This window comes from Chinchilla lanigera, unplaced genomic scaffold (assembly GCF_000276665.1).
Source record: "Chinchilla lanigera isolate Chin_1 unplaced genomic scaffold, ChiLan1.0 scaffold00090, whole genome shotgun sequence".
Lineage (NCBI taxonomy): Eukaryota > Metazoa > Chordata > Mammalia > Rodentia > Chinchillidae > Chinchilla > Chinchilla lanigera.
Genome location: NW_004955491.1, coordinates 5,780,429 through 5,794,826, shown reverse-complemented (window position 1 = coordinate 5,794,826; position 14,398 = coordinate 5,780,429). Strand labels below are relative to the sequence as shown.

At 58.6% G+C, this 14,398-nt stretch overlaps 1 protein-coding gene across 1 annotated transcript; it reads left to right on the top strand.

Moving 5' to 3' along the window:
- Window positions 1-6,171: 6,171 nt before the first annotated feature.
- On the top strand, window positions 6,172-14,290 carry Crygn (crystallin, gamma N). Its single transcript, XM_013504567.1, has 6 exons — window positions 6,172-6,299; window positions 6,960-7,032; window positions 10,766-10,811; window positions 10,883-11,151; window positions 12,728-12,873; window positions 14,116-14,290. Exons 1-6 carry the CDS (start codon window positions 6,172-6,174, stop codon window positions 14,249-14,251), a joined length of 798 nt encoding a protein of 265 aa, XP_013360021.1. The 3' UTR covers window positions 14,252-14,290.
- Window positions 14,291-14,398: the final 108 nt, after the last annotated feature.

Below are 14,398 nucleotides of genomic sequence, written 5' to 3'. Positions count from 1 at the left end.
TCACCCGGCCGGCCTTTTCCGTCTGAACTGCTCCTTCTGCGCAGGGGGACTCCAGCAGCGTCCAGGGGGCTCGCTAGAAGCCGGTGCAGTCTCCCGATGGTGCCTCCGGTGGTGCTTTCTGCAGGGCCGCGGAAGAGCCCACCTGTCCTGAGGACCCTGCACCCCTGTGGAGCGCACGTCCTGCATTCGGCCCTGGAGATGTCACGCGCAGGCCCGGGCTACATACGTCCCTGAGGGACAGTTGCTCAGTGACATCACGTACGCCAGACGTGGCGTCCAGCTCAGGACCCCTGTGGATGCTGGGCCTCGCCTGTGCGTAGTGCTGTGCTGTGTGCCCTGTGATGTAGGGGACAGCTGGTTCGGCGTGAGGCTGTGCAGAAGACGGCTGAGGTCACGCTGCAGGAAGGAGCCTGGACCAGTTCACCCTCCCCGTGAGCTCCAGGCTGGCCTCAAACCGTGACGCTCCTGCCTCAGCCTGCGTGCTGGGATTGTAGGTGTGCGCCACCACCCCCAGCGTGTTGAAGCCTCTGATTTCCACAGGAGACGTGTTTTTCTGACAGCCTACAGTGTTCTCACTGCATCCTCAGTGGACCCAAGCACCTTTCCTGGCGACGCCCAGCCCAGCAATGGGCAGGCGGGAGCTTCCTGCGGCCCTGCCTGCCAGGCGGAAGGTTCCACCGCGGACACAGTCGCTGGTGAAGTCCTCTGGTCTTCAGTCCTCTGTTGTCCGCTGTCCGGTGCTGCTAACCAGGCAGGGGCTGCTGGTGCCTGTGCCCTAAGCGGCACATCCGCAGCCTCAGTAGCAGCGGAACCCACGGTGCACTGCGGCTTTCCAAGCCACTGCCCGTCGTGACACTGCTGGAGGAGCACTGGCCTCTGTGGCACCTCTGGGGTGGGAGCCTTGTGCTGCCTCGTGGCCACCCGTGCTGAGAGCAGCGCCCTGAGCTGCCCAGCAGGCTGCAGCCCTCCAAAGCAGCCCTTGCGGACTCCAGAACCTCTTCAGCCCTCAAGCAGGGGTTTTACGTGGAGCAAACGGTTTCGTTGCCAGTTTTGCTGTTGTCCCCACCTCCAGGTCTTGCGGTTTGGAATGGCCATGTTTCGGGCATGAGGCGGGGGTCTGCGCTCAGGGAGCTTAAGGCAGCTGGCAAAGAGCCCTCCCACCAGCCCCTCACTGCTGCGCTCCCCAGTGCCCATGCCCAGGGCACGCAGGTAAACAGCAGCAGCCTGGCACCAGAGCACCCCGGCCCGGCCCCACAGCTGGGCTTGTGTACTCTGTTTTCGTCTCCTTTACCCACAGAATGAAGCTGCACTGGGGATTCTTGAAGCGGCCTGAACACTGTAGGTTAGATGCTCCCTGCCCTAGTCAGACTCCAGGTCTCCGTGGCTAGGATGCCTGATGACCTTGGTTGCCATCCTGAGATGTGTCACCTGGTACCAGGGACCCCACTCCTTCCTGCAGCTTCTGGGGTTCTCTGGCAGCTGACTCCGAATGCCCCTCGTGGCCCACATCTAGAAAGGTGGCAGGCAGTATGGCCGGAGGCCTGAGAAACCATCCCAGGCCAGGCGGGCCCGAGGTCTCAGGACACCAGATCTGCTGTCGCCACAGGTCCCAGGCACTGATTCTGCTGTCCCGGGTCACAGCTGGACCCGCAGTGCTCAGTTCACTCTTGCTCAGCCAAGCCCTGGTGTAGCGCAGGGGAGCGTGTGCTGGGCAGACTCGGTCTCTCACCAGGAAGTAGGGTTTGTGTAGGAGGTGAGGTTAAAGGTCTCACGTCTGCTAAACGTAGGACACTCGTTGGTTGGTTGGTTGAGAAATATTAAGAGACCAGGTCTTCTCCTGTAACCTAGGCTGCCCGTGAACTCTTGGGTTTAAGGGATCCTCCTGCCTCAGCCTCTCATAGCTTTGATTATAAGTGTTGTTGTAGTACTTGAAATTGAACCCAAGGCCTCATGCGTATGAGGCAGCTATATCCCTAGCCTTTTTAAAATGTTACTTGGAAACAGGATCTCCTTAAGTTGCCCAAGCTGCTCTCAAACTTTCGATGCTCCTGCGTCAGCCTGCTGAGCAGCTGGTATTACAGGCATCTCCTACCACACCCAGCCTGGCTGTGTATTTTTAAAGACATGTTTCACAAGAAATAGCCCAGATTCTGGAAATACTGTGGCCTCAGCAACAAAGAACTTTCACCCAGTTCTTCCTGCTCCCAAGAAAAGCCCAAGCAGTGCTGCACCCCTTGATTTATTTCTTACGTAGCAAAACTTGCACGGCCTGCCTGTCCCCGCAGAGATGTGTCCCGACACCGAGTCGCCAGTCCTGTCCCCGTCATTATCAGATTAGACGTCAAAGGAGAGTTCCGTGTGGCCCAGCCGTGAGATGAACGTGTCCTGAACTTTACCCTAAAAGGCTAGAGCCATGCCTGCCTGGCAGCTGGGGCAGCTGGAAAGGTCACATTCCTCTGCGCTGACGTCGGTGCGTGGCGGCCTTGCTATTGTTCCTTGGCCACTCTTTGAAGGCTAGCCCTTTGTGTCCACTGCCAGAGCCACGCCTACAGTGCTAAAGTGACAGCTGCAGCTCGTGCTCACTGCCACCCACCTCAGCTCCCTCGGGACCCTGATTTGGTGGCCCTTGGTGTCACCTGGAGGGGTCAGCAAGCGGACTGACCTCATCCCTGGAGTCCCCGATCCCAAAGGCCAAGGAGGCACTCAAGAAGCAGGCCATAGCCAGGCGTGGTGGCGCACACCTATAATCCCAGGACTTGGGAGGCTGAGGCAGGAGTATCTTAAGTTTGAGACCAGCCTGAGCTACAGAGTGAGCTCAAGGCCAGCCTGAAGTGCATAGTGAGACCGTGTCAAAAAGACAAACGCAAAAAGAAGCGGACCTTTCTCGGTTCCAGAGCTTGGCTGCCGTGGCGACGCCACCACCCATGTTGTGAGAATCACTGGCTTGGACGATAACGGATTAGGATGCTTAATTTAAGAATAAAAGGAAGCGCAGCACAGGTGGGAATTTTGGGATTGCAGGATGTGAAGGTATATCAGGATGACCAACCACCTTTGCCTGGGACTGGAGGGATGTTCGGGTTGAATTTGAACCGCTAACACCTGGTACATAAGAATGTCAGTATTAGGAAATAATACTAAACAATCACATTAAGATGAAAGGATTAGGAGGCCCAGTGGGTGGGTGTGTGTGTGTGTGTGTGTGTGTGTGTGTGTGTGTGTGTGTGTGCGCGCGCTTACTGGGAAGTGAACACAGGCCTCTGCACTGACCTACATCTCCAGGCCTTTTTTATTTTGAGATGAGGTTTTGCTAAGTCCCTAAATTGCCCAGGTTTTGATCCTCCTGACCCCGCCTCCCCGAGGGCTGGGATGTCAGGTGTGTGGCCCCACTCCCTTCTTGATGTCCTTATAAAAAGAATAACTCTGGACACAGAGAACAGATGTGCACCCGGGAGAATGTCACATGGACGCTGGGTCAGAGGTTGAAGTGACAGCTACGCTACCAAGGCCACTGGCAGCCACCATGAGCCAGGAGGGCAGCTCTCGGGTTAAATAACACTTAGTTACTGCGGGCTGATCAGGCCTGCAATCTCCCAAAGCCAGTGGACGGCGAAGGCTTAAATAAATGAGACAAGTGGAATGATTTTAGGACTGTGGCTTTTTGCGGCTGCAGCGGCCTCCTCATTCTCTGCGCTCCTCACTTTGCTAGGTTCCAGCTTGGGTTCCAGGTTCCGGGTGGAGGGAGATGGAGACCTCGAAGCGTGGGCTCCCAGGAGAGGGGAAGCTGCAGCATTGCGGGTGCCTGCTGTGCCTGGTACCCCAGATTCGGGTCATCCAGCGGGGAGTGACGGCGTGCCCAGCAGCGGAATGGGCCCAGGTCCCGGGACGTGGGCCTGGGCACACTGGCCCCGAGCCCTGGAAACAGCAGGCTCTTCTAGCATTCGGGGCTTGGTGCCCAGGTGCAGGGCTGTTGTGGCCCCAGTCCAGGCTGAGGGGCTAGGCCTGCATCCTGTGCTCAGGCTGCCCAGTCCCGCCTTCGCCCTCAGAGCTGCAGGACGAGTCGCCTGTCACGGGCGGGCCAGCAGCACCCCGCCCCCCCACCCCGTGCTGCAGGTGGGCCGTGGAACCCCGTTGGAAGCGTGTCCAACCCGGTGCTCATCGTGTGTCCTGCCAGCCCTGCTGGGGACAAGGTGGACGCGCCTGTCTCTGGGGTGTCCTCTCGCTTCAATCACCAGAGCGCCGCCTGCAGCCTGGGTTTGACTCAGAAACATGAAACCCGTCCTGGGGAGAGGCCCGCAGGCCGGAGTCACTGCTGCTGTAACTGCTCTGCTGCTCCTCCTACCTCTGCTCTCCGCCGACCCCTCGCAGCCCTGTCGCAGGCCAGGCCACTCGGCCCCCACCAGGACTAGCGGGATGGAAAAGGACGGGGCCCAAGGTGGCTCAGGCCTGGGAGTATGGCCTTGGTTCCCCATGGAGACCCTGTCAGTCTGCTCTTCCTGCCTCCTAAACCCTCTTTGCCTGCGGGTGAGAAGTCTGTGCTTGATTTGTAGACAATCGTATTGTTTTCCTTGACACTTTTTTTTTGAGAGTGGGTCATGCTCTGTGGTGCAGGCTGGCCTTGAACTCTCAGTAACCTTCCTGCCTCAGCCTCCTAAGTGCTGAGGCACCACCATACCTGGCTTCTCAAGGTTTATGAATTCCCGAATTCTTCATTTGGATCCAATTGAAAGTTATTACATGACATTTTTATTTCAATGACCTTTTTTTTTTTTTTTTTTGGTCTTTTTTTTTTCTCCGGTACCAGGAATCGAACTCACGACCTCACACTTGCCAGGCAGGCACTTGTGCCACTGAGCTAAATCCCCAGCCCCTCAATGACCATTTTTTAATTCCAAAAGTTATAAATGCTCAGGTGTGGTGGCACATGCTTATAATTCCAGCATTTAGGAGGCTGAGGCAGGAAAATCACTGAGAGTCCAAAGCCAGCCTAGGCTACATAGCAAGACCCTCCGTTTAAAAACAAAAGTTTTAAATGACTCTTCATATCTGTTTTTGTTTTAGTTTCATAATTTCTTGTTCTTGTTTCATAGCTGCTTATTCAGGGAAGGGAGGTGCTTCTCTCTGAATACCAAACCTTTGCCTTACGGTGTTGCAGATTGTGTGACATAATTTATCCATTTTTAAGTGTAAATTTTGATGAATTCTGACAGGTGTATACACTTAGGCATCCACCATTACAATTGAAATGTATTCCCTTATACTGTTTTTTTTTTTTTTTTTGAGACAGGATCTCACTGTGTAGTGCCGACTGAACTTAAATTAGCTTATGTAGCCCAGGCTGGCCTCAGACTCGCAGTGATCCTCCTGCCTCAGCCTCCTGAGTGCTGGGATTAAAGGTGTGTGCTATAACGCCTGGCCCTTGCACTATTTCTTAAAACTACCCCTGCCACCAGCTTCGCCCAGGTGCCCATTGATCTGCCACCTTATCTAAAGCCTCGCACCGGCCAGTGCGTGGTCCTCTGGGCCTGATCCCTGGGATGCTTCTGAGGCTTATCTGCCCACGTCTGTCATCTCTGCTGAGTGGCGTCTGTGTGCAGTGTGGATGGACTGCAGTGGGGTTGCGGCCCGCTGTGAGCAGCACGGGCACGTTACAGGGCATGTTTCGTTTGTCTTGGGAAACGCTCAGGAAGGGGCTTCCTAGGCAAGCAGACCTGTACTTTATCCCTAACCAGAGTAACGGGAGCCTGGCACTCCGCCAGCTGTGTGTGAGGGCCCAGTGGGCCCGTGTCGTCACCAACACGAGTGCCGGTCGTCGTTCGCGGCCGCGCCCCGGCATCTGTCTGCACCGGGAGGCACAGCCTGGAAGGAGGCCACGAGTCAGCCTGTGAGTCACAGGTCCGGAAGTGTCAGACCCAAGATGCCAGATCTGAAGCAGGAACACGAGCAGGTGCAGCAAGGCGCCCTGAAAACCGCAGGCAGCTCAGAAACGTTAGAAGGAATAACTAACGGCGAGCTCCGGAGCGTGAATCCTGGATCCCGACCCAAGCGGCGCCGCTGACTCGCGTGACCGAGGACAAATGGCTCGCTCACCCTGGACGGCACTTTCCACGTCCGCACAGCGCGGGTCCCAGCAGCCCTTACCCCCACGATCACGATCACAGAGTCAACCCGATGCTCGAGGCTCGTCATGCCTGGGATGGGGCCCTGCTGCAGCGGACACAGGGAGAGTCGCTGTGGTCGCCCCGGCCACCGAATTCCTTGTTCTACCTGCGCGCGGCTGGCCGCTTCCACCGCCAGGGGTCAGGCTTCATCCCTTTCCTCTGCTCCACCCGGGCTGGAATTGAGGGCCAGCGGAGGCCACACAGCCAGGCCTCTGGCTTGTCCCTCCCTCCCAGGCCTGTCCCCTGGGGACTTCCGGCCCCTTCCCTCAGCAAGATGGCTCAGCACAGGGTGGAGCCCGGTTGGGGTCTCGGGCAGTTGGCTTGCACATGGATTCGGCCCTAGATCTTTCCCTTCCCTGGCCTGGACCCTGGCCGCCTGGGAGCGAGCCAGTGTCCACTCCCCCATGCATCATTTCTTGGACACCTCTGGCCTCCTGAGCCCTTCTGAGGTGGCCCAGGAGCAAGTGCTGGGCTAAGCCTGCATAGTGGCATGCACACCTATAATCCCAGCACTCGGAGGCTGAGGCAGGAGGATTGCAAATTCAAGGCCAGCCATGGCCAGTTAGCACAACCCTACCTCCAAATAAAAAACAGAACATTAATGTGTGCTCCAGCAGTCACGTTCTTAGTATAAGTCCGAAGGATTGCAAATGCAGAGTGCACACAAAACCTGCACGGGGTGTCGTTCACAGCTTCCTTCTTCATTTCCAACATGTGGAAGAAAGCAAAATGTCTGCAGGCGGACGGATAACACTGCGCGGTGGCTTCCTGGTGGCCCCGAAAGTCCCCGTGCTGCAGATGCAGTCCCCACTGTCACAGCCTTGAGACGCGGGCCGCGTGCGGTGAGGATGGATCGGTTCCCCCAGAGCCGGTGAGGCCCTGGCAGCCAGTTCCTGGGGCACGGCCCGCTCAGCCCTTCCCTCCCCTCAGCCCCGGGGGTGCTCCTGTGCAGTGCTGCGGCCCAGGCTGTCACCTGATGCAGGTCCCTCCACCTTGGACATCCCAGCCTCCAGAACTGTAGCAAGTAAATCTAGTCAGGTGTGTGGTGCTTGTCCCTGACCCCAGCACTCAGGAAGCTGAGGCGGGAGGATCGCCAGAAGTTTAAGGCCAGCCTGGGCAACATAGCTAAACCCTGTCTCAAAAATAAAAAGAAGAGAAGAGAAGAAGGAGGGAAGGAGGAAAAAAGAAGGAAAGAAAAAGAGAAAGAAAAAGAAAGAAAGAAAGAGAAAGAAAGAAAGAAAGAAAGAAAGAAAGAAAGAAAGAAAGAGAAAGAAAGAAAGAAAGAAAGAAAGAAAGAAAGAAAGAAAGAAAGAAAGAAAGAAAGAAAGAAAGAAAGAAAAAGAAAGAAAGAAAGAAAGAAAGAAAGAAAGAAAGAGAAAAAGAAAACAAAAAAGAAAAAGAAAAAAAAAAGAAAGAGAAAGGCACTCCAACCAAGGAGGTCCTGGGAGGCCATGAGCCTAATCTCAGCTGTCATCTGCCTCCAGATTACAAATGCTGCCTTCCTTCCTTAAGACAAAATGAGTGATTCCATCTTGAGGACATCGAGGTGGGTGTGCACACTTAGCTGCATAAGAGTGAGATGTTTTCTGCGAGGCTGGGGTCGAACCAGGGCCTTGCACGTGCTAAGCACCCGGTTGCCAGCGGGCACACCCCAGGGTACTGCGAGGTCTGTCCTCCCCTCAGCAGTGCCTGGTCCAACACTCAGGCAACAGTAAGCCCGTTTTCCTTCTCCTCTACCTTGTCTGGCTTGGTGAAGCTGGAACTCGAGCTTGGAGAGCAGTGTCAGTGGAGAGGGAGGAGGACCCGGCTCGTGGGTCCCCAAGGAAGCCTGGCCTCGGCCCCGGGGCGGCAGGCGCGTGGGCTCCAGTCCGTGCCGTGTCTGCCTTTGACAGCCTCAGAGAGCAAGGGCAAGGTTGCTGCTCTGCACAAGAACCACCGGGCCTCCTCTCTGGGCCCCAAAAGTCTCACCGGAAAAATGGTGATAAAAGTGCACCCTGCAGCCCAGGGGTGCAGCTCAGCTCTGCAGGCGTCTGGCTGTGGGTCCCACCTCCAGCACGCAAAAACAGCACAAATGGCTCCACTTCCCCACGCTGCCCTGACAGCTCCCCAGCCCCCTTCTCTCCACCCCTGCAGCTTCTCCCCTCTGTGCTCAGAGCCTGCCAGCCCTGTTGCCCAACCCCGTCGTGCCCAGCTCACCCCCTGGGCTTGGTGGGCTTGGTGTTTCCTGCACAAACAAGTGAGGCTTTGCGTGCACCCGGCACTCCTGTGCCCCGGGGGATTCTCAGTTCCTTGGTATCAGGGCAGGTGACACCTAGGGAGAGGGTGGCTTCCCAGGGAGGTGGGACGCAGGAGCAAAGGGAAGTGGGGAGACCAGGGAGGGGAGGGCGGCCAGGGCTGGGCGCACTGGAGCACGATGTGCAGAGGGAACTGAACGCTTGGACTCCCGCCTTTGTCCCGAGACACGGGGAGGTAACAGGTGACACTACAGCCAGGTGAGATGCGGCAGGCTGGGGGTAGCCTTCAGCAGGAGGAGCAGGGGGGGTGACCCTGGGAGACGGGGAGACCCCTCCCCACCGCACCAGCGCAGCCCTGACTCAGCGGGCTCCGGTGGGCTGGGCCTGAGGGTCCTCATGGGCAGGAGGCCTGGGGGCTGGCCGGGGGTGGCCTGGGTCGGGTCCCAGTGCCGGCCGGGCGGCCCCTCGCGGGCTTAGCACGCCCGACAGCACTAACGCAACTGTGCCCGGCCAAGCAAATCTTTTGTCCTGGGCGGGCTGAGCCAGCAGGGTGCCGCCGTATAAGCGGGGTCCCACGGAGGCCAGCAGAACACCATGGCACAGTGCTCGGGGAAGGTGAGTGGATCTGCGTTCCCGCCCGGATGGGCCCCTGCAAGGGGTGGGGCGGGGGGCCGTTGCTGCCCACCAGGGGCACAGAGGGAAACAGCCCTGCTCCGAGTGCCCCGTGGGGATGGCAAACCGGGCAGAGCTGGCTTAAATCCTCAGTTAAGTGGGTGGCCTTGCTGGCGGTGCAGCCGGGCTCTGCTGGGCCCCTTCCCTGAGGTCACGTATGGCTGCTTCTAGCCCAGGGGGCCTCGGTGGCCCCCACAGACCCTGCCCTGCCATCTCTTCATTGCAGGAAGCGAGTCAAAGCACAGGCTTTGTTCCGCTCGCTCTTAGGCGTTCTTGGTCTCCCTGATTGTCTCCACCAGCCCCATCTTGCTCAACAAGTTTGACTCCCTCTCCCCTTGCTCTAGTGTCCCTGTTCTGCCTAACCCACCAAAGCCTCTGCCCTTCAGAGACTTTTCAAGCCCCTTCACGGTGTATCTGTCTGCAAGGGCCTGCGTTATGCTTCAGTAACAAACAGCCCTGGTGGCCAACTAGCATAAAACAACCAGGGTATCTGCTCCCTGACACTGCACAGGGCGTTGGTGGAGCAGCAGAAGAGAGGGGAAGGAAGGGCCCTCAAAATCAGTTGCCCCCAGCGGGCAAACTTCCATCTCACTTGCACCCCTCTGACAAAGCCTGCAGCCACCCGAACTCCCAGGGGCCTGCACAGGCAACTCCACCACATTTCCCTGGGAGAGCCGCAAGTAGAGGTGGGGCAGGGTGACAGTGTGTCACTGGGTCACGTTACTGTCCTCTAAATGGGTCCTTCAGGGGCCATAAGTTTTCTGTTGTTGTTTTTTTGGTACTGGGAATTGAACTCAGGACCTTGTGCTTCCCAGGCAGAGGGGCCATGACTCTTGAGGCCAACAGAATTATTATTATTTTTTTTTTTAATTTTTTGTTTTTTGTTTCTTTTTTTTTGGTTTTTTCTCCGGTACCGGGAACCGAACTCACGACCTTGTGCTTGCCAGGCAGGTGCTTTGCCGCTGACCAACAGAATTATTGAGTGTTTGGAATTTTAGTTCCCATGGCAGGAGGTGGGTTTGGGGGCTGCTCTTCCTTCCCTGGTTCTGTTTAGGGACAAGGACAACCTGTGAGGGCTGCTTAGCTACAGGACACCATGTCTCAGCTACTACTGGGTTGGTAAAGTTCCAGGTCTGACCACTGCCTGTTACCCACACGAGTGGCCTGCAGAATCCTGGGCGGTGGGCAACACTGACAGAGCTCTCTTTTGAGGACATTAAGGCACTGCCAGGCTCTGACCTGCCCGCTGGGACTTGGCCTCTGCAGTAACAAAGGCCTGGGAACTTGACTTTCTGAGAAATAAATGTTGAGCTATCGTGCTGGCTTGTGGGTGAAGTTTATTCTTTTGAAAACATCTCCTTTAGTGTTACTATGGATATTATATTTTAACAATAAACAAGAGCTGGGTGTGGTGGTGCATGCTTATAGTCTGAGCATTTGGAAGGCTGAGTCAGGAGGATCAACACAAGTGTGAGGCCAGCCTTGGCCACACAGTGAGTTCAAGGGCAGCCTGGAACACACAGGCAAGACTGTCTCAAAACAAACGAACAAAATTAAATAAAAATTGGGTTTAACAGATCCACCTGGAGTTCGAAAGAGTCCGTTTTCAACTGGGCAACTTGACAAACTGGGAAGTCCATCCCTAGAGCGTGCCCAGCCATGAGCGTGGCCAGAGCTGTGTGTCCGCCCCATCTGCAGGCAGTGCCGGGCCCTACTGAGCACAGCGGGCTGGCTGTGGTGGCCTGTGAGTCTGTGGTGACCCAGACACCAGCACCCAGGCCCCAGACACGGAACAGAAGGGGCCCTGACGTGGAGCTCTGCCCTGGCCCTCCCAGATCACCTTCTATGAGGGCCAACACTTCACGGGGCGGAAGCTGGAGGTCTTCGGGGACTGCGACAACTTCCAGGACCGAGGCTTTATGAACCGGGTCAACTCCATCCGCGTGGAGAGCGGGGCGTGGGTCTGCTTCGATCACCCTGACTTCCGGGGCCAGCAGTTCATTCTGGAGCACGGCGACTACCCCGACTTCTTCCGCTGGAACGGCCACAATGACCACATGGGCTCCTGTCGGCCTGTGGGGATGGTGAGTGGGCCTGAGGCTGCCTGTGGAGGGCGGGCCGAGGTAGCGGGTCAGGCCGGGAGGGCCACCGGGGGGTGTAGCCTCTCAATTTTAAGACCCATGGTGGCTGTGGTGGCACACGCCTGTCATCCCAGCACTTGGGAGGCTGAGGCAGGAGGATTGTCACAAGTTTGAGGCCAGCCTAGGCCAAATAGCGAGACTCTGTCTCAAAAGCCAAAACAAAGAAAAGAGAAAAAGAGTTTGGATTTGCAACCAGATAAGAGCAAACGGCAAAAGCAGCCTGGTTGGAGCCTGGGGACCACCCAGGGCGGGAGCCTTGTAGCGCTCTGTGGAATCCTTGGCGCCCCACCACAGGGAGATCGCGGAGGAGGCGTCCGCAGAGGATCTGGGGACAGGCCTCTTGGGACTGCAGGCGGCTGCATGTCACAGGTGTAACCCAGTGTACATCGGGAGAACAAAGGGGGTGGGCTTCCCCGCCTCCCCGGGAAGGGCTTGTGGGTATTGAGCTGCCCTTAGGGTGGGCTTTGGGAATGCAGGGCTCCCCCAGTCAGAAGGACCGACCCCCCTGCTGTGAGCTCTGTCCTGTCGGGAGACGGCCGCTCCGAGAGACTGTGTGAGCAGCTGTGGTCGGCGTCCGCCTGCCGCCTGGCCCTCCCGGGAGCCTTCGGCCAGCGCTCCAGAGAACATCTCAGGGGTCTCGGGGAAGGCGCCTCTCTACGCGGGGCCCTCCTCTGTTCTCCACCAGTTGCAAAACCATTTGCGCCCTGGCATCTCAAACTGTAAGAATGCTTTCTTAGTACTTCTGCCAGGCCATGGACATTTAGCAAAAGGAATTCAAACGGTTGGCCCAGAGCCTGCATAATGGTATTTCTATGAAAAGTACACCAGGCATCTCATGAATGCTTTCTTCCAAGAGCCACGCCGGCCCGCTGTGAGACGGGCCCAGGCCCCGGCCCGTGGGGAGCAGGTCCTCCTCTGGCCTTTGGAAACACGGGGGTGAAAGGGGGAGACACATGAGCTCACATTACTGAGCAGTGACGTCAAGACCAGCCTGAACTTCGGCAGATGACATGTTACTTGGTTTAGATTTTTGGCTTCATGTTTTTATAAAAGGTTCTGTTACAGATTTAAAATATCATTTGAGGGCCTGCCTGTGGTCCGCAGCCCAGGGTGTAGAAGTCAAAGCTGGAGAATGTGTCCGTGGCAGCTGGCACAGGAGTCCCGCAGGATGAACACCCCAGGGGCACCAGAGTTCTCAGCCCTTGTCTGACGGGCTGCTGGAGCAGCCTTGCCCTCTCTGGACCTGAGATTCCGTAGGTGTAGAGAGACTGGGCCAGTTCAGCTGCTTTGAAGCTTGAAAGTAGTAAGACTTCTCCCATCAAATTCACAGGAAAGAATAAGCAGAGGGTTGTGTGGGGTGGGGGTGGGGGTGGGGGCCACGCCCGCCCCTGCCCAGTCCAGGCGCTCTCGTGTGCCCAGAGCCCTTGGGGGTCCAAGCTCCCTGCCGCCTGGGTCTGGGTGCGGGGAGCAGGCGCTGAGGGTTCGCCTTCCTTCCTCCCCACGGCGCTGGTTCCCGGAGCACGGAGAGCACTTCCGCATAGAAATCTTCGAGGGCTGCAACTTCACAGGCCAGAGCCTGGAGCTGGTGGAGGACTGCCCCTTCCTGCAGAGCCGCGGCTGGCCCAAGAGCTGCGTCAACGCCGCCAAGGTGTACGGGGATGGAGCGTGAGTACGGGGTCGGGGTGGGCGTCAGGCCCCAGCCTTGCGCGCCGTGTCCCGCGGCCCTGTCCCTGCGCAGCTTCCTCCTCTTCCCCAGGCAACATCCACTCCCCCACAACCCCTGGGGACTGGGGCTCAGTGAGAAGGAAAACGTGGGGAAGGCAGAGCTCATGTCCTTTGACCTCAGGGCTGCACGACCTTTACCCTCGAGTTCCCAGCGAGGAGCCGCGCGGAATGGGGGTTCTGGGCTTGTCTCTCGGCTCCTGTGTCTTTAATTCCTAAAGAATATCCAAGCCCTTCTCAAGGGAACGCCACCTGTACGGTGGCCGCTGGGTCCCCTGATCTGGGGGTGACGCTGCCATCCACGCCCTGGGGACCACCTGGTGGCGTTTCTGCGCGCTCCCCTGGAGTCTGCGCCCTTTCCTCTGGGGGCGTCTGTGCAAGCTCCAGGGCGACCCCCACGCTGCGCAGGTATTTCACACCGGCGTGCAGCAGGGAGGGACTGACCCCAGCAGCGCGCTCACAGCCGTCTCCTCTCCCCACGCCCAACCCTGACCTCCCGGCCGCAGACTGTGCCGGGCCCCAAGCCCGGCCCGGAGGGGGAGTGAGGGAGAGCTGTGCGGTGAGCTGTGGGCCCCGGGGGCCGCTGTTCCTCACCCCCACATCTGCAAGCAGGCCTTGGGCTGGAAGAGCTCACAAACGCGGGGTCTGTCTGGGAAGAAGCCCTTTGGCGCAGGGTGCTCTTAGGACCAGGCGGGGGATCTGCAAAGACCCAGCGTCCGACCCCCTGAGGCCTGGGCCCCAGGGACCCCGGGGGCAGTGCGGTGTGGGACCCCGGTGCGGTGCAGGAGGGCTCAGCGGGCGGGCTGGGGAGGCGCGCTGCCTTCCCGGGGCCGGTGACCTGGCTCCTGGGCTTGAGCCTGTCTGACTGTCCTGGGCATCTCGCACACTACCACTCGTGGGGGGCACACGCGCAGCTGGGAGTGTTGAGTGCAGAAAGGAATCATAGGGATCGGTCCCCGGCCCGTGACGGGCCCCCGCCAGGTCCCGTGGCTGCTGTCTGCCTGTGGGTCCTTTCCGGGATCGGGGTGCTGCAGGTAAACGGTGGTGGAGGGGCATCCCGCGGGCTGGGCACTGGGCACGGGGACAGCGACGGGGCCCGCCCACGTCCCCCGGCCGTGCCCACGCGACTGCGCGGCGGCCCCGCTGTCCCGAGTGCGGGCGCCCTGACCCGGCCCTGGCCCGCAGGTGGGTGCTGTACGAGGAGCCCAACTACCGCGGCCGCATGTTCCTGCTGGAGCGCGGCGACTTCCGCGGCTTCTCCGACTGGGAGGCGCACAGCGGCCGCGTGCAGTCGCTGCGCAGGGTCGTCAACTTCTTCTAGCCGCGGGCGGCGAGCGCGGGAATAAAGTGCTGGAGCGGCGGCCTCGAGTGCTCTGTGGGCGCCCAGCGCGGCGCGGGGGCGGGGACGCGCGTGGACACGGGCGCTGGGGGCCCCCGCGGGGCAGGAGGACCCCGCATGTGACCCGGG

Bases quoted from the DNA above. Each gene is read 5' to 3' on its own strand.
- Crygn (XM_013504567.1), top strand. From the start codon at position 6,172: ATGCTCGAGGCTCGTCATGCCTGGGATGGGGCCCTGCTGCAGCGGACA. The intron at 10,812-10,882 runs GTGAGTCTGTGG...CCTGACGTGGAG, and splicing joins CGGGCTGGCTGTGGTGGCCT to CTCTGCCCTGGCCCTCCCAG. The intron at 11,152-12,727 runs GTGAGTGGGCCT...TGGTTCCCGGAG, and splicing joins CCTGTCGGCCTGTGGGGATG to CACGGAGAGCACTTCCGCAT.